The 21,892-nt window shown below is 45.7% G+C and overlaps 1 protein-coding gene across 1 annotated transcript in view; it reads left to right on the forward strand.

Annotated features, from left to right (window-relative positions):
• Vac14 (VAC14 component of PIKFYVE complex) overlaps positions 1-21,892 on the forward strand; it is a 112,164-nt gene that overhangs the window by 23,000 nt on the left and 67,272 nt on the right. Inside the window, exons 10-12 of the mRNA XM_057754399.1 lie at positions 14,726-14,789; positions 20,803-20,947; positions 21,202-21,267. Of these exons, the coding sequence (XP_057610382.1) occupies positions 14,726-14,789; positions 20,803-20,947; positions 21,202-21,267 (275 nt within the window). The remainder of the gene's footprint in view (positions 1-14,725; positions 14,790-20,802; positions 20,948-21,201; positions 21,268-21,892) is intronic.

The following is a 21,892-nucleotide window of genomic DNA, read 5'->3' on the forward strand; positions in this document are numbered from 1 at the left end:
TATTATATTCCATGGTATGAGTAGACATTAGGACTGTTTCTCCCTTGTGTGCATAGATATTAGGGCTGTTTCTGCTATATTTTAAAAATCACAACATGTATTGACTTTCTCTGTTAGCCAGCATTGTATAATTAGTTACATTAATACGGTAGGTCTCTGGACAGGTCATTCAAACATGTCTTTTGTCTTTGGGAATGCAGTTTATAATCTCCTTATTTGTTAAGCTTTGCCTCCCTGTTAATGTACTAACCTTGCATCATTACATCAGATAGATAATGCGCTAATCTATTTAGCCAATCTATCATAAATCACTTAGTTGCTTCTAATTCCATCTTAAGCCTATAATCCTTGCTGAAAAGAACTTTCATGCCCAAAATCTTACAAACTTCTGCAATTATTTCCTAAGGATAAATTCATAAACTTTTAAGACTTTTGATGCCAAATTTGCTGCTGAATACCAGTTTCTGATCCCACCAACATGATGCAGCCCTACGAGGATAAATAGGGCCTTTCCTATAAGAGAAACCAGGAGAAGCAGTTTGTATCCTGGGTGCTGGGATCACACATGAAGCCCTGAGGCCGAGGATGAGAAAGGGACTGGAACCAGACATCTTCCATTCTTGGGAGGCAAACAGGGAAGAGGTTAAATAGCCTAGCAGGTGTTTGACAGTATTTATCATGAGCCTTAAATGTTAATGATTTAGCCTTAGGAATCATCAACAAATATATACTAAGGTTTATTTTTAGGAATGTTCTTTTTAGCTGATAAATGCTGTAGAAAACTTCACAGAAAGAGAAAGCTTCAAAGTCCAGGTGGGAGGCATGATTTTAAACAGGGTCCTCTCAAAAGGCCTCAATGACAATGTGACATCAAATTAAACATTGCATGAAGGAGGGAATTGTTTCCAGTGGAGGGGAGATGCCAGAACATTACCCCAAAAGAGCAGTGTCTTTTGCACAACAGGGTGGGGGCACATGTGAGGGACCAAAAGAATGCCAATGTTTCCTCTGGATGCTGTAGGGATCACAGGTTTGAGTAGAGGGACCCGTGGCAGAACTACAGCCACTATGTCAAAAACCTTCAAAGGAAGTATAGGCACCACAGGGCAATGACACAAGCTAGGCTGTAGTAGTCCTTTGGAGGGGAGTGGCCATCACAGAGCAGAGAGCCTTTGTTAATGGGGTCCACATGTAGAATCGGGAAAGAGTCAGGTGACTGGAAGCATGGAGTCACCGTCTGCTGAGTAGGAAGGGACAGTGAGGAGATTTTCAGGAGAAGGTGGGAAAATGTAGGATGTACTGAATTGTTATGCCTCTAAGACAGAAATGTGACCTTAACTAGGAAATCAGCACTCCCCTGGAGCTCAGATGAGGATCTTTGATATTACTGTCTGGAACTAGGAGCTCAGTGTTACATGGCTTGAACCTAGACTGTCTCCCCCGACATGGTGTTTCAAATACTGGGTTCGCAGCTTGCAGATACTGTGTGTGCAGGTTAGAAAACCTTTAGAAGGTGGGGCCTGGCAAGTGGACGTGAGTCATTGGGAGGTGGACCTATGAGAACTAAGGCCTAGCTACACTTAGGCTCTCTTCCTGTTGAACACCACAATGATCCTGTTGAACACCACAATGACCAGCCACCTCACTGTTGATGTGAAGGCAGACTGAGGCACTCTGGCCTCCGTGCCTTCTCCACAACTGAAATCCTCAAAAATGAACCTAGATCCGTCCTTTCTTAGGTTGCTTCTGCCAAGTATTTTGTAACTTGTATGTTTGTATGAACTTGGCAAGCAAAGTAACTAATACACTGAGGAGGAATGCCAGGGGCTTGGGTGTTAGAGAGAGAAGGGGACTACCAGTGGGCCTGAGCACACCATGTCGGATGGGACAAGGCGAAGGAGCCAGCCAAGGAAATGGGAAGAAGGAAGGCAAGCGAAGGTCACAGGGTAGTAACTGGAGCTGTGTAAGCTGAGAAAGACTGGGGTGCTGGCCTTCACAGTGTGGCAGCATCGGCGCCGTAGGATACGACTGGTTCTGAGATGGAAGGAGGTACAGTAAAGATTAAAATCCTTTTGATGGTTTATCTGAAAATGGAGGGCAGAGAAACAAGACCGGGTGAGAGAAGGATTTTCTTCCTTTGTTTTTTGTTGCTTTTGCTGCTGTTAGTTGGTTTACTTGAGGGTTGAATTTTTGCTTTTGAGATAGGTTCCTGCTGCACCATTCAGTCTGGTCTGAAACAACTGGGCTCCTAGGGTTCTTCTGCCTCAACCTCTTGCTTAGTTGGACTTTGTGCATGAGTGGCGCTGCCCCCAGTTCTTTGGTTCAACTAACGAAAATAGAGCATGTTTGTCTCCACCGCCACATGTGCTGGAGGTCATCGGTCTAGTACAGGCCAGAGGGCTATGTCCCGTCTGGACCTCTCAGCAAGGACCCATTTCCCTGCCTTCTCCCGTCTTTCAAATATGCATTCCTGGCATATGAATCCATCCTTCTTTGTCATTAGAACCCAGTGGGTAGGCTGAGCTCCCAAAGTCCAGTCAAAGAGTGGGAGGAGTGAGAATATGAGCAAAGAGGTCAAGACCGTGATGGGTACACTCACTGAAACAGCTTACCTGAGCTCTGGCCGGACAGGAAAGGAACCAGCAGAGGACCAAACAAGGCCCTCTGAATGTGGGTGACAGCTGTATGGCTGGAGCAGACTGCGGGGCCACTGGCAGAGGGACCAGGATTTATCCCCACTGCTTGAACTGTCTTTCTAGAACCCATTCTCTTTGGAGAGTTCAGCCTAGATACAGTAGGGAGGGCTTTGGTCCTTCCTCAAAGCAATGTGCCTTACCCTCTCTGAGAATTGCATGGGGGAGGGAATAGGAGGAAGAGAGGGAGTGGGAACCGGGATTGGTATGTAAAATGAAAAAAAGAAAAAAAGATAGTTTTTTTTTTAATTTTATTAAAAAAAAAAAAAAAAAAACAAAGAGAGACTGACTCAAGTGGTTTGAGTGTAGAATCTCCGGATTCTACACTCTGTGCTTACCTATGCTTACCTCTGACTTAGGGACAATTGCTTAACCTCTCTATGCCAATTTGTCAGATGGTGATACTAAAACCTGACATGTAGGTGGTGATGAGAATCAATGGAGCCTGGGGAAATGACCAGAGTAGTGAAAGGAGTGGGGTAGCAGAAGGCATCCTCATCACCTCTTTGAAGACTTACCTCCAGCTGATCTTGCAGCTCCATCTCCCCATCTACTCCCCCTCTGAACGAGTCTGAAACGTGTCCCACACCACCTCATTTCACCTGGAGATGTGAGCTTCTTAACAAGAAAAGCTCCTTTTATAAAAAGTTGTCACCATTTGGTCCTTATACCTCAGCAAACCTCAGCAAAAAGAAAAGAATTCCTAATGTGATCCTGTATCCAGTTAGGGCTCAAATTTCCCCATGGATTTGCTGTTTGTTGTTGTTGTTGGGTTTTTTGGTTTGGTTTTCCACTTTGAGTCATGAGCGAACTGCATACAGTGCACTTGACTGAACGTCCATTATATTACCATCTGTCTTCTCCCTTGAATTGCGTGTTTTAAGAAACTGGTCGGAACTGGAAAGATGGCTCAGTCAGTAAAGCGTGAGGTCAAGAGGTGGATCCCCAGGACTTATGTAAAAGCCAGGCGGATATGGTGGCACTCCTCAGTTCTAGAGAGGTAGAAACAGGATCCCCAGAGCAACTGGCTGGGTAGACTTGTTTAACTGATGAGTTCCAGCTTGCTGGAGACCAGCAGAAGACCTGCCTAGGTATAGAAGATGAAAAAGACACCTGGTGTCAGCCTCTGGCCTCACATATGCAAACACAAGATTGTCTACACATGTGAACTCACATACAGTCACTCATGTACATATGTATGCAAAAAATTTGCATGCACACATACGTGTACAAAAAAATATATTGGAAAAGATACAGGAAATTAGACAAATGTTCTGTCTTCCCATAAACCACCTCCCTATAAGTAACTGGGTGTAACATCCTTTAGCAGACCTGGCCTTCAATAGACATTCCTGTAGCGTTTGCCTTCTGGTGAGTTTCTGTTTGCATCTGTCCTTCTATCCCTTCTGTTTGTCTTCTTGAGACAGAGCCTTGCTGTCTTCCAAACTCGTGTTCAACTCTGCATCCTCCTGTGCCAGCCTCTTGAGTTGCAGGGTGGCAACGTTGTTCCTATCAAGTTTTGTGTGTCTATATCTTTCTGTCTGTCTGTCTGTGTCACTATGGATGAAACCCAGAAGGAGAGATAGCTGAGTGGAAGTGGAGATGCCCCTGAGGGAATTTGAAATATACATTTGGTGCTCTAACAAACGTGTGGGTTCCTACAAGATGAGGAGGGTGGCCTTCACAGGTATGGATCGCGACCGACTGTTGATAGTCTGCTTTCCGTCACTCACTGCGCTTCCGTCTCACCTGCCTCCAGGCCCTGTGCACATGGCACAGGGAAGGCTGACTCCAGGACAGACCTGGCCTGCTGCCACAGCCTGCCGTCCTCCACTTCTGCGACTAGAGAAGACAGGTGGCAGTGTGGCCTCTTATTTAACACAGAAATAAAGATCCCCTTTACCAGGGAGGAAGAGGGACCATAGGCTGTTTCTGGAATAGGCCAAACACTTAATTTGTAATTTTCAGAAAAGATTTTTTTTGTAAACTTTAAAACTTTTAAGAAGTCGAGGCTGGTAACATTTAAGCAGTAGGAACAATGGTTGTCGTCACAGAATCCATGACTCTGTAGTGTTTGTTATAAATAACTGAATGAATGAATGACCAAGAAGGGACAGCTCTTCTTTATAGAAGTCCAGCTAAAGACAAGATGAGGACCTGGCGGTGTGGCTTCAGTCAGAACTCTTGCCTAGCATGTGCAAGGGACCTGTAGAATAGGGCACTTTCCGTTGAGCGCATAGTGCTGTGCCGGCCCTAAGGGAGACCAGTGGCTGCATATGCACTTTCAGCATGGAGAAGCCTCAGCCCCCAGAGCTCCCATGGGACTGTGAGTCATCTCTTAAGTGTCCGCTGCCCTGATGAGTAAAAGGAACTTTTTACTCCACAATCCTCTCAGCCACGTGTAGCAGCCTTCCATCCTCAGAATGCTGTACACAGGGCCCTGAGTCTGGCCGCTGGCCCCTTAATGCCCAGCTGTGTGACCCTGGGACAAGTCTTCTGACTTTGTCTTGCTTTCTTCACCTCTGTGATGAGAGCAATGACAGTGCTGACACTGTAGGCCTGTCACAGTAGATGAGCTGGCCGTTTGTCAGCCCTAACAGCTATGTGAGCATTGCTGCAACAATGGAAAGACTGCTCTGTGAGGGGTTTGTATTGTTTCCTCTTTTTGGTTTTCTCTTCTTTCATATTTTTAGTGTATGCATGCGTGTGCATGTTCGTGTGCGTATGTGGTGTGTGTGTGTGTGTGTGTATACATGGGCACGCAATAGCCCAAATCCATGGCTATATTCATGTTAGGCAGATGTTTTACTACCAAGCTACGTCCCAACCTGTCTTTTATTTCCTTGAAAGGACTGTTTCCTGTGTTGAATGTTAGTTCTCACAGTGAAATGCATTGTAAATGTCTCTTCCCAGCACCTTTTTAATTGTTGGAAGTCTTTGCTGGCTGGTCAGAGGTCACAGCCTCCCTGTAGCCTAGCAGCTTATCTCAATAAGCTCAGCAAAACAGAGCTCCCTCCCTCCAGCGGAACTTCCTGACTCTACCTTCCCTTATCTGGAAACTGTCCCTGGGCCTGGAGGACTGACCACATGTAAAAACTGTCTCTAAAACCAGATACCTGGGTCACCTTAAGCTTGACCCTTGGCACAGATCCTTGCTGAGAAGACGTACTAGGGGCTCTGCTATATGACCCTACTGTCACATGCTAAGCCTTGTGAGAGGAGCAGCTACTTAATGCAAATTAGGGTTTGTCCTCAGGCTCTCCAATCTTATATATTTCTTATACTCTGGAATAAAGCCAAGCTGATTCACTAAAATCTCTCCCAGAGGGCTGTCTCTGTTTGTGCTCATGAGCCACTCACCAAAGCTTTCTGTTACCCCATCTGCCTCTTTCCCTTCTCAACCTGGTAGCCAACAGGCCCAGAGGGAAAGAGGACCCCCACATTTAATCAGCTTTCAACTTCTTTTATTTTCTCTCTCTCATACATTACATCCTGACTGTAATTTCCCTCCCTCCACCTCTCCCACTGCCTTCCACCTTCCTTCTCCCCCTATCCCCCAGATTCATTTCTGTTTCCCTTCAGAAGGAAGAAGAGGCCTCCTAGAGATGTAGCCATTCAACGTAGCCTAACAACTTACAATAAGTCTAGGCACAGGACTGGAGAAGATGGCTCAGTGGTTAAGAGCACTGGCTGCTCTTGCAGAGGAGCAAGATTCAATTCCCAACACCCACATGGTGGCTCACAACCATTTTTAACTTCAGATTTAATCCTTCAGAAGAGGATTTAATGCCCTCTTCTGATCTCCACAAGCACCAAGCACGTATGTGGCAAACAGATTACATGCAGACAAAACACTGATACATGGAAGGAGGGAGGGAGGGAGGAAGGAAGGGCACAAACCCTCATATCAAAGCTGGACAAGGCACCCCAGTAGGAGGGAAGAATCCCAAGAGCAGACAAAAGAGTCAAAAACACCCCCTACTCCCACTTGTAGGAATTCCACAAGAATACCAAGCTACACAATCATAGGTATATGCAGAGGCCCTAGCTCAGACCCATACAGGATCTGTCTTTGTTGCTTCAGTCTCTGTGAGGTCCTGTGAACCCTGCTTAGTTGATTCTGTGAGCTGTGTTCTCATGGTGTCCTCAACTCCTCTGACTCCTGCAGTCCTTCCTCCTCCTCTTCTCTGGGGATCCCCTGGCTCCACTTAATGTTTGGCTGTGGATCTCTGCATCTGTTCCCATCAGCTACTGGAAGAAGCCTCTCTGATGTTGCTCGGACTATGTATGAGTATAGCAGAATATCATTAGGAATCATTTTGTTTACTTTTTTTTTTGACCAGTCATTATTTGGTCCTCTCCTGGGTCTCTGGGCCATCTAGCTTCCAGTTTCTGGCCATCCAGGCAGTGTCAGACATGGGTTCCCTATCAAAACATGTGCCTCAAATTGAGCCAGTCATTGGTTAGCCGCTCCCACAAGTTCTGTGCCACCATTTCCCCAGCTCATCTTGCAGACAGGACAGATTGTAGGTCCAAGGTTTTATGGTGGATTGATGTCCCAGTCCTACCATTAGGAGCCTAGCCTGCTGTTCTGACTGGTTTTGTGTGTCAGTTGACACTAGCTAGTCACCTGAGAAGGAGTCTCAGTTGAGGACATGCCTTGATGAAATCCAGCCGTCAGGGATCCCGCCCTGTTTGAGTTTCTGTTCTGACTTCCTCAGTGATAAAGAACCTGCCGTATTGATTTCCATACTGGCTATACAAGTTTGTACTCCCACCAGCCGTGGAGGGATTTTCCCCTTATTCTACATCCTCGCCAGCATGAGCTATCACTTGTGTTTTGAGCTTAGCCATTCTGATTGGTGTAAGATGAAATCTCAAAGTAGTTTTGATTTTCATTCTGATGTCTAAGAAAGTTGAACAGTTCTTTAAGTGTTTCTCAGCCATTTGAGGTTTCTCTGTTGAGAATTCTCCATTTAGATCTGTATACCATTTTTAAGTGGATTATTTGGTTTATTAATGTCTAGTTTCTTACTTTTTTTGAATATTAGCCCACTGTCAGATGTGGAGTTGGTTAAAATCTTTTCCCATTCTGTAGGCTGCCATTTTGTCCTCTTGAAGGTGCCCTTTTTGCTTTAAAAAAGCTTTTCAATTTCATGATAGTTGTTTTAGTGCTTGTGGCATCAGTGTTCTGTTCAGGAAGTCTCCTGTGTCAGTGTGTCCAAAGCTGTTCCCCACTTTCTCTTCTATTAGGGTCAGTGTATCTGGTTTTATATTGAGGTCTTTGATTCTCTTGGACTTGAGTTTTGTGCAGGTTGATAGTTATGGATCAATTGGCATTCTTTTACATGCTGACTTCCAATTGGACCAGCACCATTTGTTAAAAACGTTTTTTTTTTTTTCCATTGTGTATTTCTAGCTTCTTTATAAAAAAATAAAATTAAGTGTCCACAGGTGTGTGGATTTATGTTTGGGTCTTCAATTCAATTCCATTGATTAATCTCTGTTTTTATGCCAATACTGTGGTTTTTATTACTATAGCTCTGCAGTATAACTTGAAATGGGGGTGGTGATGCCTCCAGATGTTCTTTTATCCAACAGGATTGTTTTAGCTAGCCTGTGTTTTTTTTTTTTTTTCCGTATGAAGTTGAGTATTGCCTTTGTACGGTCTGTAAAGAATTATGTTGGAATTTTTATTGGGATTATGTTAAGTCTGTAGGTTGTTTTTGGTAAGATGACTTTTTTTTTTCTTTTTTTTTTTTTTTTTGGTTTTTCGAGACAGGGTTTCTCTGTGGCTTTGGAGCCTGTCCTGGAACTAGCTCTGTAGACCAGGCTGGTCTCAAACTCACAGAGATCCGCCTGCCTCTGCCTCCCGAGTGCTGGGATTAAAGGCGTGCGCCACCACCGCCCGGCTAAAATGACCGTTTTTACTTTGTTAATTCTACCAATCCATGAGCATGGGAGGCATTTTCATCATCTGATATCATCTTCAGATTCTTGCTTCAAAAACTTGAAGTTTTTGTCATACAAGTCTTTCACTTGCTTGGTTAGAGTTACTCCAAGATTTTTGTTTTGTTTTGTTTTTCAAGACAAGGTTTCTCTGTGTAACAGCCTTAGCTGTCCTGGAACTAGCTCTTATAGACCAAGCTGGCCTCAAACCACCTGCCTCTGCCTCCTGAGTGCTAGGATTAAAGGTGTGTGCCATCACCACCAGGCTTACTCCAAGATATTTTATATTGTTTGCAGCTGTTATGAAGGCTATTGTTTCCCTGATTTCTTTCTCAGCCCATTTGTCATTTGTGTATAGGACGGCTACTGATTTTTATTTTTAAATTAATCTTATATCTATCCACTTCACTGAAGGTGTTTATCAACTGTAGGAGTTTCCTGGTAAATTTTTTGGGATTATTTATGTATACTATCATATCATCTGCAAATAGCGATACTTTGACCTCTTCCTTTCCAGTTTGTATCCGCTTGATCTCATTCAGTTGTCTTATTGCTCCAGCTAGAACTTCTACTCCTGGGTAAGCTTGCTTTTTTAATATATATAGAGAGAGCTTTTAGGTATGCTGTTAAATTACTAGTATAAGATCTCCAGTTTCTTTATGTAGGCACTTAGTGCTATGAACTTCCCTTTTAGCATCGCTTTCATTGTGTCCCATAAGATTGGGTGTGTTTTGTTGAAAATATTTTCTGGGCCTTTGAGCTGGAATTCTTGTCCTTATTCCTATTTTTCTTTCTCTTTTGTGTGTGGGGGGGGTCCTTTTTTGTTGTTCATTGTTGTTTGAGACAGGGTTTTACATTATAATCTTGGCTATCCTGGAACTCAACTCTGTAGACCAGGCTGGCCATGAACTTACCGAGATCCACCTGCCTCTGTCTTCCCAGTGCTGGGATTAAAGGCTGCACCACAGCCAGCTGACGTAGTCTTAGGTTCAGTCTTTTCATACTGTCCCAGATTTCCTGGGTGTTTTGTGTCAGGAAGCTTCTAGATTTAACATTTTCTTTGACCGATGTACTTATTTCTTCTATCTTATTTTCTGTGCCTATGATTCTCTCTTCCATCTCTTATATTCTGTTAGTGATACTTGTGTATATAGTTCCTGTAGCTTACCTAGATTTTTCATTTCCAGGATTCCCTCAGTTTGTGTTTTCTTTATTGCTTCTATTTCCATTTTCAGGGCTTGAACAGTTTTATTTTCTTCAACTGTTTGATTTTTTTCTTAGCTTTCTTTTTCATAATTTATATTTTTTATTGATTTTTATTGAACTCTACATTTTTCTCTGCTCCACTCCCTGCCTCTTCCCTCCCCTTCAACCCTCCCCCATGGTTCCCATGTTCCCAATTTACTCAGGAGATCTTGTCTTTTTCTACTTCCCATGTAGATTAGATCTATGTATGTCTCTCTTAAGGTCCTCATTAGTTCTCCAGGATTATGATTTGTGGACTGGCTTTCTTTGCTTTATGTTTAAAAAACACTTATGAGTGAGTACATGTGATACTTGTCTTTCTGTGTCTGGGTTACCTCACTCAAAATGATGTTTTCTAACTCCACCCATTTTCCTGCAAAATTCAAGCTGTCGTTATTTTTTCTGCTGTGTAGTACTCCATCTTGTAAATGTGCCATATTTTCCTTACCCATTCTTTGGTCGAGGAGCATTTAGGTTGTTTCCAGGTTCTAGCTATGACAAAGCTGCTATGAACATTGTTGAGCACATGTCCTGGTGGCACAATTGAGCATCTTTGGCTATATACCCAAAAGCGGTATTACTGGGTCTTGAGGAAGGTTGTTTCCTAATTTTCTGAGAAATCACCACACTGACATCCGAAGGGGTTGTACCAGCTTGCATTCCCACCAGCAATGCAGAAGTGTTCCCTTTTCCCCACAACCTCTCCAGCATAAGTTGTCATCAGTGTTTTTGATCTTGGCCATTCTTACAGGTGTAAGATGGAATCCCAGAGTTGTTTCAATTTGCATTTCTCTGATGACTAAGGATGTTGAACATTTCCTTAAGTGTCTTTCAGCCATTTTAGATTCCTCTGTTGAGAGTTCTGTTTAGGTTTGTACTCCATTTTTTATTGGATTATTTGTTCTTTTGATGATCAATTTCTTGGGTTCTTTGTATATTTTGGAGATCAGACCTCTGTCTGATGTGGGGTTAGTGAAGATCTTTTCCCATTCTGTAGGCTGTCGTTTTGTCTTGTTGACCATGTCCTTTGCTTTACAGAAGCTTTTTAGTTTCAGGAGGTCCCATTTATTAATTGTTTCTATCAGTGTCTGTGTTGCTGGGGTTATATTTAGTAAGTGGTCTCCTGTGCCAATACGTTCAAGTGTACTTCCCACTTTCTCTTCTATAAGGTTCAGTGCGGCTGGCTTTATGTTGAAGTCTTTGATCCATTTGGACTTGAGTTTTGTGCATGGTGATAGATATGGGTCTATTTTCATTCTTCTACATGTTAATACCCAGTTATGCCAGCACCACTTGTTAAATATGCTTTCTTTTTTTCCATTTGATATTTTTTGCTTCTTTGTCAAAAATCAGGTGTTCGAAGGTGTGTGGATTAATATCTGGGTCTTTGATTCAGTTCCATTGGTCCTCCTGTCTGTTCTTATGCCAATACCAAGCTGTTTTCAGTACTGTAGCTCTGCATTAGAGTTTGAAGTCAGGGATTGTGATGTCTCCAGAAGTTCTTTTAGTGTACAGGATTGTTTTGGCTATTCTGGGTTTTTTGCTTTTCCATATGAAGTTGAGTACTGTTCTTTAGAGATCTGTAAAGAATATTGTTGGGATTTTGATGGGCATTGCATTGAATCTGTAGATTGCTTTTAGTAAGACTGCCATTTTTACTATGTTAATTCTACCTACCCAAGAGCATAGAAGATTTTTCTACTTTCTGGTGTCTTCTTTCTTTCTTCAAAGATTTAAAGTTCTTGTCATACAAGTCTTCCACTTGTTTGGTTAAAGTTACTCTGAGATTTTCTTAGTTTTCTTTAAGGAATTTATTCATTTCCTCTGTTTTTTTGTTGTTTGGTTGGTTGGTTGGGTTGATTGGTTGGTTGGTTAGTTGGTTTTTCCTGGATTTCTTTAAGGGATTTTTTTTCATTTCCTCTTTAAGGACCTCTATAATCTTCATAAATTTGGTTTTAAGTTTATTATCTTGGGCTTCAGCTATGTTGGAATACTCCTGCTTGCTGTAGCAGGAGAACTGGGCTCTGTGGAGACATGTCGCCAGGGCTGTTGTTGATTGTGCTTGCACTGGCATCCAGGCATCTGGGTTTGGGGTAATTATAGGTCTTGGTACAGACTTCTTGGTTTATCTTTGTTGGATGGATGTTTTTTTTTTCCTTGGTTTTTTGTTTCCTCTCTGGTCTTCTGGTTGGAGTGGCCTGTGATTGATTAGAAGGTCTCTACCCAAGTTGGGGCTGGAGTTTTGGCAGCAAGTGAAGTCTCTGGTCCAGCCATGGCCCACTAGAGGAGTTGGGAGCTGAGATATGGTGATGGGGAGGAGTGGGGTGATTAAGCATAGGTGTAATTAAGTGCAGTGCTGGGGCTGGCGGACTACCTGTGGTTCTGGTGGCCTGAATGTCCTCTGGTCCAGCAGGGTGAGGGGAGGGCTGGTGGGGGTGGGCTGGGCAAGCACTGAGAAAGTGGGTTCAGTCCACGGGCAACCAGCCTACCCAGGGTTCTGGGCCTCTAATGGAACAGGTTCTGGCCTCTAATGGAACAGGTGTCTTCCACCAGAGTTGGGAGCCGGGATATGGTAACAAGGGGAGGAGGGGAGTTTGGGGTAGGTTGGCCAGGCACTGAAGGAGTATTGACAGTATGCAGGCTGGGGTCTTACCTGGGGTTCTGGGTGTTGGTGTAGACTCTCGTGGAATGGGGGCTTCCTCCAGAGTTATAGGCCAGGATTATGGTGACAAGGGAGGGTTGGTTGGGAGTGTTAACTGTCTACAGGTGGTGGCTTACTTGGGATTTTTGTTATAGAGGCCTCTGGTAAAGCAGGGGGGCTTCAGTTTCCAATTTCATTTAGCCTATCAGGTTTTTTTTCTTTATGAAGTTTGTTGGTCTGGTTGAGAAATTTTCTTCATGTATCCATGTCCATAAATTTTTAACTCAGGCCTGATTGAGAAGCACTGATGATTTAGAGAGAAAACAGATGACTATGACAAAGATCCCAGGCAGAAACTTAGACAGCTCGCTCGCTCGCTCGCTCTCTCTCTCTCTCTCTCTCTCTCTCTCTCTCTCTCTCTTTCTCTCTCTCTCTCTCTCAATGTGTGTATAGGGCTTTCTGGAAAAATTCCAGGCTTCTGATACTGTTTGATTGATAACATGTCATGGAATGTCTTTTATCCTCAGTTTCTCATCTCCACGATACTGGTACTGTGTACAGTCTATAGATTATCCTAAGTTTAAAAAAATCACTTTTAAAGAATAATTGAGTGTAGAGAAAAATGCAGAAGAATAAAGAGCTCCTTTTGTATTATTCTCTGAGCTGTCTAGAACTTCGGTAGGACATTGCTGACTCCACTGTACTCCTAATCTGACTGTCCCCAATTTCCCCTCCTGTCCCTTTGATTCTAAAACTCCATGGTACACTTAATTGCTGTCCTCTGAATGACCTCCAATCTGTGGCACTTGTGAAGGGCTGGCCAGTCACTTTGCAGACCACGTCTCCACGTGAGTCTGTCTTACAGTTTCTTCCCTGTGTGCTAAAGGAGCTTTGGAAGGATGCTGCAGAAGTCCTTTGTCTGCAGCGCATCCTGTTGGGGCTGCATTGGCTAAGTACTGACTGGTGATATTGACCTTATATCTGAGCACCTCACACTGCCGACTCCCCTCCTCCTTTCTTTGATGCTCTCAGCTGTGACCAGTTTCTGGCCAAAACTGGGGTCAGAAGAGAGTCCTATTGGCAGTCTTCCAGATGCACAATGTCTTGGCTCTTTAGGAAACTTAATTAGGTGCCAAAAGAAAAAGGTCAGAATTATCTCAGTCCTGTTCTGCTTAGGGCCAGCAGCGGAAAGCTAAGTATAGTAAAGTTTTGAGTTGGCCACATACTGAGGGACATGTGCAGAGTGCAAGGTCACAGTTCTTTCCCAGAATCATTCTTAACCCTTTTATTGATGTTTTGTATATTCATCAAGTTGTATAATCATCACAACCAAATTTACAACATTTTCAATGACCTTAAAAGAAGCCCTTACTCATTATACTACACTCCCCCAAATGCTCCAACCCTAGGCAACTTCTAATCTACTTTCTGTCTCCACACTTGTCTGTTCTGGGCATTTCCTAAAAATAGAATCTGAGTATATAGTCTTTTGGAATTTGACTTCTTTGACTCAGCATGTCTTTGCTGTTCATCCATTCTGTGACTTGTTCTTCTCTGATTGCTGAGTAATGCTTCATTTTGTTTATCCACACGTAGGCATTGGGGCGGTTTCCACCTTTTTACTATGATAGGTAACTGCATTGCCATGAACTGCAACTTCTGTGGGATACAGCTTTCCATTGCTCTTGGGTGGCGCTCTGGAGCAGGATTGCTGGGCTGCCTATAACTGTGGGACTTCTGAGGAACTGCCAGCCTTATTCACGGGGACGACACCATTTCACATTTCTCAGCAATGCGCAAGAGTTTGTGCTCCTCCCCACCCTTAGTAACGATTTTCTTCCTTTTTACATTATCCTTCCTGGTGGATATGAAATCATGTCTCATTGTGAACCTTGCCTGCATTCCCTGCTGGCTAAAGTGTTAAATAACCCAATTCATGCACAGCCACTGCCCTTGGGCCTACAGGCCCTTCTGAAATGTCCCAGTTATATTCGGTATGAGTGTCCACAGTTGTGAGAGCCCCATGGGTAGACATGCTCATACCTAGCTGTTATTCCCTAAGCACTAACTGCAGAAGCACTGGGTCCTTGGATTCCTTTTCAGGAGCCTAAAATAGAAGTATGGGTGATGGGACCAGGGTGTTTTCTACAAATGAGCAAGCAGGCTTCAGTGTCACCTTGTTCCTCTTCCTCCCCAGGAGGTCCAGGTGGTTCCTGTGACTCCAGCTTCGGAAGTGGCATTGGCGTCTTCACCTCAGCCAGGTAAGTGGTTCATGAAGCCAATGGTCTAGATCTTTCTGGGTGCAAGAGACTGTAGCAAAGACCCAAGGAAAACTGTGTGAGGCCACCGTTTGGGGAGTACCTGATATACAAAAGAGGTATCCATGGAAACCTCTCTTCCCAGTTCCTCTGGACAGATAGCCCTTGGGAAAGATTGGGAGCTGAGTCGTGTGGTAATGGCCATGAGGCTGCAGATGCCTTCACCCAGAGCCTTTTTCTTATCCAAGGCAGGGCTCACTCTGGGCAGGGGAGGCATGGGAGGCAGGAAGGGCTCAGCAATCAGAATCATGACCATGGTAGATCTAGGTGCAGACCTTCTCTCCTAGGAAGGCTGCCATAGCATGGGCTTCCACAGGGGGGCAGTGCAGGCCAGGCAAAGTCATCCTCTGCCTTTCCAACCTGCTCCTGTAGGGCGATGGAATCTCCTAGTGAGCGACCTGTCCTGGGCTGAGTCTCCTGGCTTACCTACTAAAGCTGTGTGGATGGCAATTCCCATGTAGTGAATTTCCTCTAAACTTAACATTGAACCTGGGCCTGAGGAGAACATGCCCACTCCACTCCAGGAGGCTCTTCTCAGCCCTTGGGATCTCCCTTCTATATCATGTTTAATGTGTTGCTATCCCTAAAGACTCAACGATCATTTCTAGGCTCACAGGTACTAAATTAAGTAACTGTGCACCCCACAATGAGCAACAGGAGAGTAAGTGCCAGTCACCCACATTTCTAGAGTACCTGCCTGGGCTTGTCCCCACAGGTTCTGAGGTAAAGAGGCAGATCATAAATGTAACTCTCACTTTGACACACTTTAATAGGAGACAACAAAGTAGCCAGCAGGTTTCCAGGAGACAGCAGCGCTATAGAGGAGACTGATTGCACAGAGGATTAAGGGTCAAGCCACTGTGGCTAATAAGAGTGCTCCTGTAGCCAGGCTCTGTGCTCACCTTATGTCAGACCATTGAGAGCTTGCTGGTGTCTAGTCTGAGGGTTGGCAGCATCATATCTATTTTAGGGATGAAGAAAGGTGGGGAAAAGGGTAGCTCCATACAAAATGGACTTCGGAGAGGGTCAGGGTGGCTGGGGAGAAGGGACTGAGACTGAGGAGCTGGCAGGGTGGGAAATGTGTTTGAAAAGTAGGCTTGGCAGTTTTCCTGATGGACAGGGTGGAACAAATGAGAGGAACAGGAAGGGAAGCGTCTAGATGTTTAGCTAAAACTAAACCCAGGATGTTCTGGTACATCCCTAAGCTGGACTAGAAGGAAGAACAGGTGTGACAGGCACTCTAGACGTAGCCCCAGAGGCTGCTAGGCATCCTCAGTGGGAAGTAGGTCAGCATGGACACTGGGTTTTGGAACTCAGGGTTGGAGGTCTGGACAGAGGTGCAGGGGATATGTGGATTCTGGAGGTTTCAGCACTGGACATAGAGGCTTTGGAAGCCAGCAGCATATGTAGGAGTGGCGGGGTCAGGGAGGATATTTATTTATGTGCTGCCACTTGTAGCCAGAAAGACTCTGCGCTTGACACTGTAATCTGGGCTTCAGAGACTGTCATGCTTCAGGGAATGACAATAGGAGGAAGGAGGAAGCAGAGACAGTGTGTGACTGATGGACCACAAAGGTAGCATGACCTTCTACCACCTCGCTTGTCTTTTGAAAACTTCTGCTCTGCTGGGTGGGCCTACAGAGACTCAGTTCCTGTGTTCAGGTCACAAACCAGTTATCTGGAACCAGGTTTAGTTTATACCTGTCACCCAGAATCCAACCTTTTGAAAACACACACAGGAAAACAAAACAGAAGATTATTGCAAACTACACTGGGGTAGGAGGATCATCTTGTGAGAACATCACGGCCTGCAGTCTGTGCTAAGAAGGATGCAGCCATAGGAGTTGTGACAACAGGCTAGATGCTCAGAGCCTCTGGCCTGCTCCCTCCAAGGCCACTGAGCTTGCACAGGCTGACACTAAGCAACCTGCCCTCCCATCTTGTAGATGTGTTGCCTACCCAGAGCCCTGCACAAGTGGCCAGCTAAGAACCGTGGCTAGAAAGAAGACTATCACTAGTCCTTAGAGAGCCTAATGAAGCTGTGGACCCTTCTCCTAGGAAAACAGACATCCGCATTAAATTCTGATTCCATTAGCTGGTCAGGGATCAGACTGGGTTCAGGGAGTTCAAAGCGTTGAGAGACCACAGATGCCTTCCTCTCCCTGTGTGGGGCCAAGGCTTAGCCACCAAGAGAGCCACTCAGCAAACAGGTGACATCTCTGTCTAAGTAGGTAGACAGTCAAGGAGCACCAGTCAAGGGGTCTGAACTCCTCTAACCTCCACAGTGCAGGAGGTTTGTGGGAAGTTGAAAATGGGCCTCCTTGAGGAGAGATGGAAAGGAGAGACAACCGAATGGAGGAAGAAGCATGGTAGAAAGCAAGACGACAGCAGAGGGAGGATTTCTCCACTGCTATCTTTCTGAAGAGAAAGGGGCCCCGTTCACTTCCTGCCTCCCGTGGGTATAAACTGGGAGGGGGGGTGTGACAGCATTGACCCCAGAGGGGAATGGGATATAAATGAGTTAAAGTATGTGAAAAGCCTGGAACAGTGCCTGGAAGACAGCAAGTACTTGGTCACACTTAGCCTCACTGGTTATCACAAGACCCTGCTTATCCCTATCATCAAAATAAGGAGGCAGGACAGAGGTTAAGTCTTGCTGGAAGCCACCCAGCAAATTAGTGAGGAGGTGCAAATCCAAGCTCGTCTGGCTGGCTCCCCAGCACCAGCATTTGCTTGATGAATTGCTGGTAGCTATAGAATGATTGCACATTGGCCTCTCCGATGCCTATGGCAGGTTTTTGGACAGGTGTGCAGACTTTCTCCTGGCAGCTAGGGCCTTGCTAAGGGCTATGCTGTCATCAGTGATCATTCAGGACTGTTCTCCTAGTGTGATTGGCTGCCCTGTACCACAACCAGCAGAAAAGCCTAAAAGTCAGTGCTGCCCAACTTTGAAGGACTGCTGATTGAAAAGAGTGTGTAATGACCTGGTGTTTGTAAAAAGACAACGTTGAATTCATAAGCTCTCTTTAGAGTTGCCTTTCCTACAATTTGATTGCACCTGTAATATAAATAGAATAGAAAGTTAAACACTACAGAAATACAGGTGACACCCCCCCCCAGAGAACCGCTGACTAGGTGGTTGTGTATTGATGACATCAGAAGCATGGTAGGGCAAGTTTGTGCTTTAAGCTGCAGCAGTGCCGTGCACACGAACCTTGTAATGCATGTACTTGTAAGACGCATTAGGAGATGCTGTACCAAAAAAATGCTTGCCGAAGACACCTTGAAATAACTCAGAAGCTCTCAGGAGTGACTCGTCTAGACATTTTGGAACCGGTATGGAAATGTATTTTAAACCTCCTGTGAGCGCAGTTCTGTTCCTGATGGGTTAGCCAGAGCGGAGGACACTACATCTCAGGCTTGTCCTTGGCCTAGTCGGGGAAGCTAATCACTTTGTGTGAGCACTCCTGCCCCCAGGAGTGCCCCACAACCCCTGCTCCCTACAAGCACAGGGAGAGCTCAGCAACCAGCACCACCCAGGAGAGCAGCTGAGAGCTGCCTGCTCAAGGACAGATGGGATCCTGACCTTCCTTTGTCAGGCACTAAGATAAGTGTGCAGCTGCTCCCCGTGACCTTCCCCTTGAGCTAGCCAAGGGGAGAGTACCCCAAAGGATGTCTCCAGCTAAGGGAATGAGTTCTCAGCCCTTGGCCTCTTGGCTTTGATGGATCTGACACTGCCTCTGGACCAGATTGGGGGCATGAACCTTGAGGTCCCGTCCATGACCTCATGTTTGTTGATTGAGGATTAGACCTTGCTGGGGGCGGGGGGCAGCATTAAAGAGTATCAGCATGCACAATGCTGCCAGTTTGCTCCCTTTGTTGTGTGGGCTTGACACAGTACCACCTGAAGGCACTGCTGGGGGCTAGTTCAGCTGAGATGTCGCAGTAGTCGTGGGGGGGGAGGCTACAGCATCCTGAACACCCTGTTGCTCCTGCTGGAAAAAAAAAAAACCTACTGCAGACCCTAGAGAAGAGCAATATCAAAGTACGGCTGAAAAAAGGCAGCTATTCTTGAATATCCACCTGCACTGTTGAGGCCTCAAACTGTAGCAGGCATCTACTTCATCACTGAGACAGATATTCTAGCCACAGCAGCTGTAGCCCAGAGAGCCAAGCCTCGGGCTTTACTCCAGAAGTAACTCTACAAGAGGCCAGCCCAGGATTCAGAAAACCAAGACCTGGATATGAAACAGGAAGCTCTGGCCGTCTCCAGAGAAAGATGGAGTGTGAAGAAATCGTGAGAGCCAGCGTGGATTTCTGTGCTGGCTGCCGAGCCCCTGACCTGGGATGTGCAGCTGATGGAAAATGCATGCTAGATTTCAAAGGCTAGGACTCCAGGAGGATGTAGAGCATCTTGTTGGTGATCTTTATGTTCAGCTTATTGATTGTATGTTGATATGCTAATGTGTTGGCTTAGTTAAAACATGAAAGCTAATTTTGACTAGAGACTATAGAAGCCCATCTGTGGTGCAACTGTGTTTATGTTGGACAGAGAGCAGGATAGAGTGATAAAGGACTTGACTGGCCACCGTTTCTGCCACCCTGGTTCTGCCTATCTTTGCTGCCAAAGCCTTGACAGTTTGAAATGCTCAAAAGCCATCAGAAACACCTAGCCATGTGGTTCCTGGAAAAGCACAGTGACTGCCTTTCTCTGTGCCGAGGCTCTGTTCTGAGTTCTGTCACTGTGTCACATACTGAGATCATCTCGTCCCTGGGAATGGAATGCCCACTGTTAGCCCTGAAACAGGCACCAGGGGACCACAAAAGTGCATTAAACAGTGATTCTGCCCAGCTGTTACTGAGACACACCCCTTAGTCACAACACATGAGCTTCAGAATCTGCAGGCTTGTGAGAAATGCACAGCATCAAGTTCCTAGTGCAGATGAATAATTGAGTAGCCTGGAAAGGTGAAGAAAGACATTTGTATAGGTGGACAGTGGACAATGCAACCTGCACTGTCATCACTTTGGGGAAATGCAGTATGATGATAGATATGATGATAGAAGAGGAGCCCCCCAACTTCTAAAGTTTCCTGCCCCTGCTGTCCCACCTTAAAATCCAGCCTTACTGGATCTGCTGGACTTTAATCCTAGCACTCAGGAGGCAGAAGCAGATGGATCTCTGATAAGTTCCAGGACAGCCAGTTTGAGTAGAGCTTCTCAGTCTCTGAGCTTCACTTGACCTTCCCCAGGTTGCTTTCTGTCAGTGGAGACCATAGAGCGTCAGTATGTGGGACCTTCAAGCCTGACTTGAACTACAGCATTGTCTGTACAATCTTGTATTCTCTCAGGCAGGTCCCCACCTCATCCGCAGTCCCAAAGAGCAGTTCTACTTCAAAGGCAGCCCTTTTGCTTCTCTCTAGGATGCTCTGTGTTGGGTACAAGAGTGGCAGGATGGCAGAGCAGTCCTCATCCTCACTTGCCTATTGGTCTTCACTTGCCCGCAAAGGGTCTCAGATGCCACAGAGTGTTTCAGGGACCTGTCCTTGTGCCATTAGATATGTTAATTTGGTTTCCTCAGCAGAGGACTGGCATGGTGCACTGAGGATGCTAAACATACAGGATGTTCAAATCAGAGGTTCGGCCAGCTCTGCCGAGAGAGTCTGTGGTGCTGGGGAGAGGAAGGTGAAGTGACTAGGAGTCCAACAGAATAGCCTTCTCCCCATGTGGACAGCATAGCTGCACCCACACTGTGCTCCTTCATAAAGGGCAGAAGGAAATAAACAGAAACAAGCCCTCCTTGGAGCCACTGGACTTAGCCAGACGAGGGCCATCTGCTTAGCTTGCTGCCAGTGCCCAGGACAGTGGAGTTGAAATATGCTTTTGAGTGTACCGACCAGAGGTGCTGCAGCTCATGGGGAGAGAATGACTCCAGGCTTTTTGATCTTGCCCGCAGCACTGACAGGGCTCCAGTGACCCTGCACCTGGACGGGATTGTACAAGTCCTGAACTGCCACCTCAGTGACACAGCCATTGGGATGATGACCAGGATTGCCGTTCTGAAGTGGCTCTACCATCTTTACATCAAAACTCCCCGCAAGGTGAGCTTGAACCCAGCTCCTCAGAAGGCCAGTGGTCATCTATAGGTCTTTCTTGGCTTTTCAGGGCCTGCCCACACGCAGTGTTGGGGATGTGGCCATTTAGAGAAAGCCTGACAAACAGAAGAGTGGCAGGTGCTATGAGGTGCTGCGGGCTAGGGAGGGGACAGGGGGTATAACAGACCTGTCGCATGTAGTCTGCATTGAGCAGACTCTGGAGCAGGGCAGTCATGAGTACCCCCTTCTCTGCTCTCCAGATGTTCCGGCACACAGACAGCCTGTTCCCTATCCTACTTCAGACGTTATCTGATGAATCCGATGAGGTAGGTTCCCAAGGCCAACCTTCTTTATAAAACACATTACCCTGCCTTCCTTTTAGTGAGCTGTGGGGGTCTTCAGATTAGATGTGCTCGTCTGATTGCTGTGTTCTTAAACCATGTGTGTTAGCCTTCCAAGAAAGGCTATTTCTTCTGTAGGCCATTCTGGAACACTTGGGCCAGGACATGAGTTTATAACTTTACCTGAGTTTGTTTGCCCTGGAAGGTATTTGTGAGTGTGGCTTTGGGTCACCTGCCTGAGGACAAGGTGTGGCCCTGTCTTGCTGCCCAGACTCCTCTGCCTTGATTTCCTCCTCTTTCTGAAGAGGATAGCAGTAGTACCTGTGTTTGGAATGAAATAGAGGTATGTAAAGGGCTGTGTGGTTGTATTGTTTCAACTGCACACCAGTTGGGCCACCCACTTAAAGTTGGTCCCAAAGCCTTGCCTCTAGGGCCATCATGAACTTCTAGTGTGAAAAGGAGAGGGTGGTCTTTGTGAGAGCAGGGCACTCCAACTCACCGTTACTCTACCTTCACTTTTGGCATCATTGGCTCCAGAGTTTGGGCAGGAGTTTCTTTTCAGGGCTCCCCTGCCTCTCAGCCAAGGGGCGGGTGTGCCTGTTTCCAAGGA

The sequence above is a fragment of the Chionomys nivalis genome, chromosome 21 (assembly GCF_950005125.1).
Source record: "Chionomys nivalis chromosome 21, mChiNiv1.1, whole genome shotgun sequence".
Taxonomy (NCBI): domain Eukaryota; kingdom Metazoa; phylum Chordata; class Mammalia; order Rodentia; family Cricetidae; genus Chionomys; species Chionomys nivalis.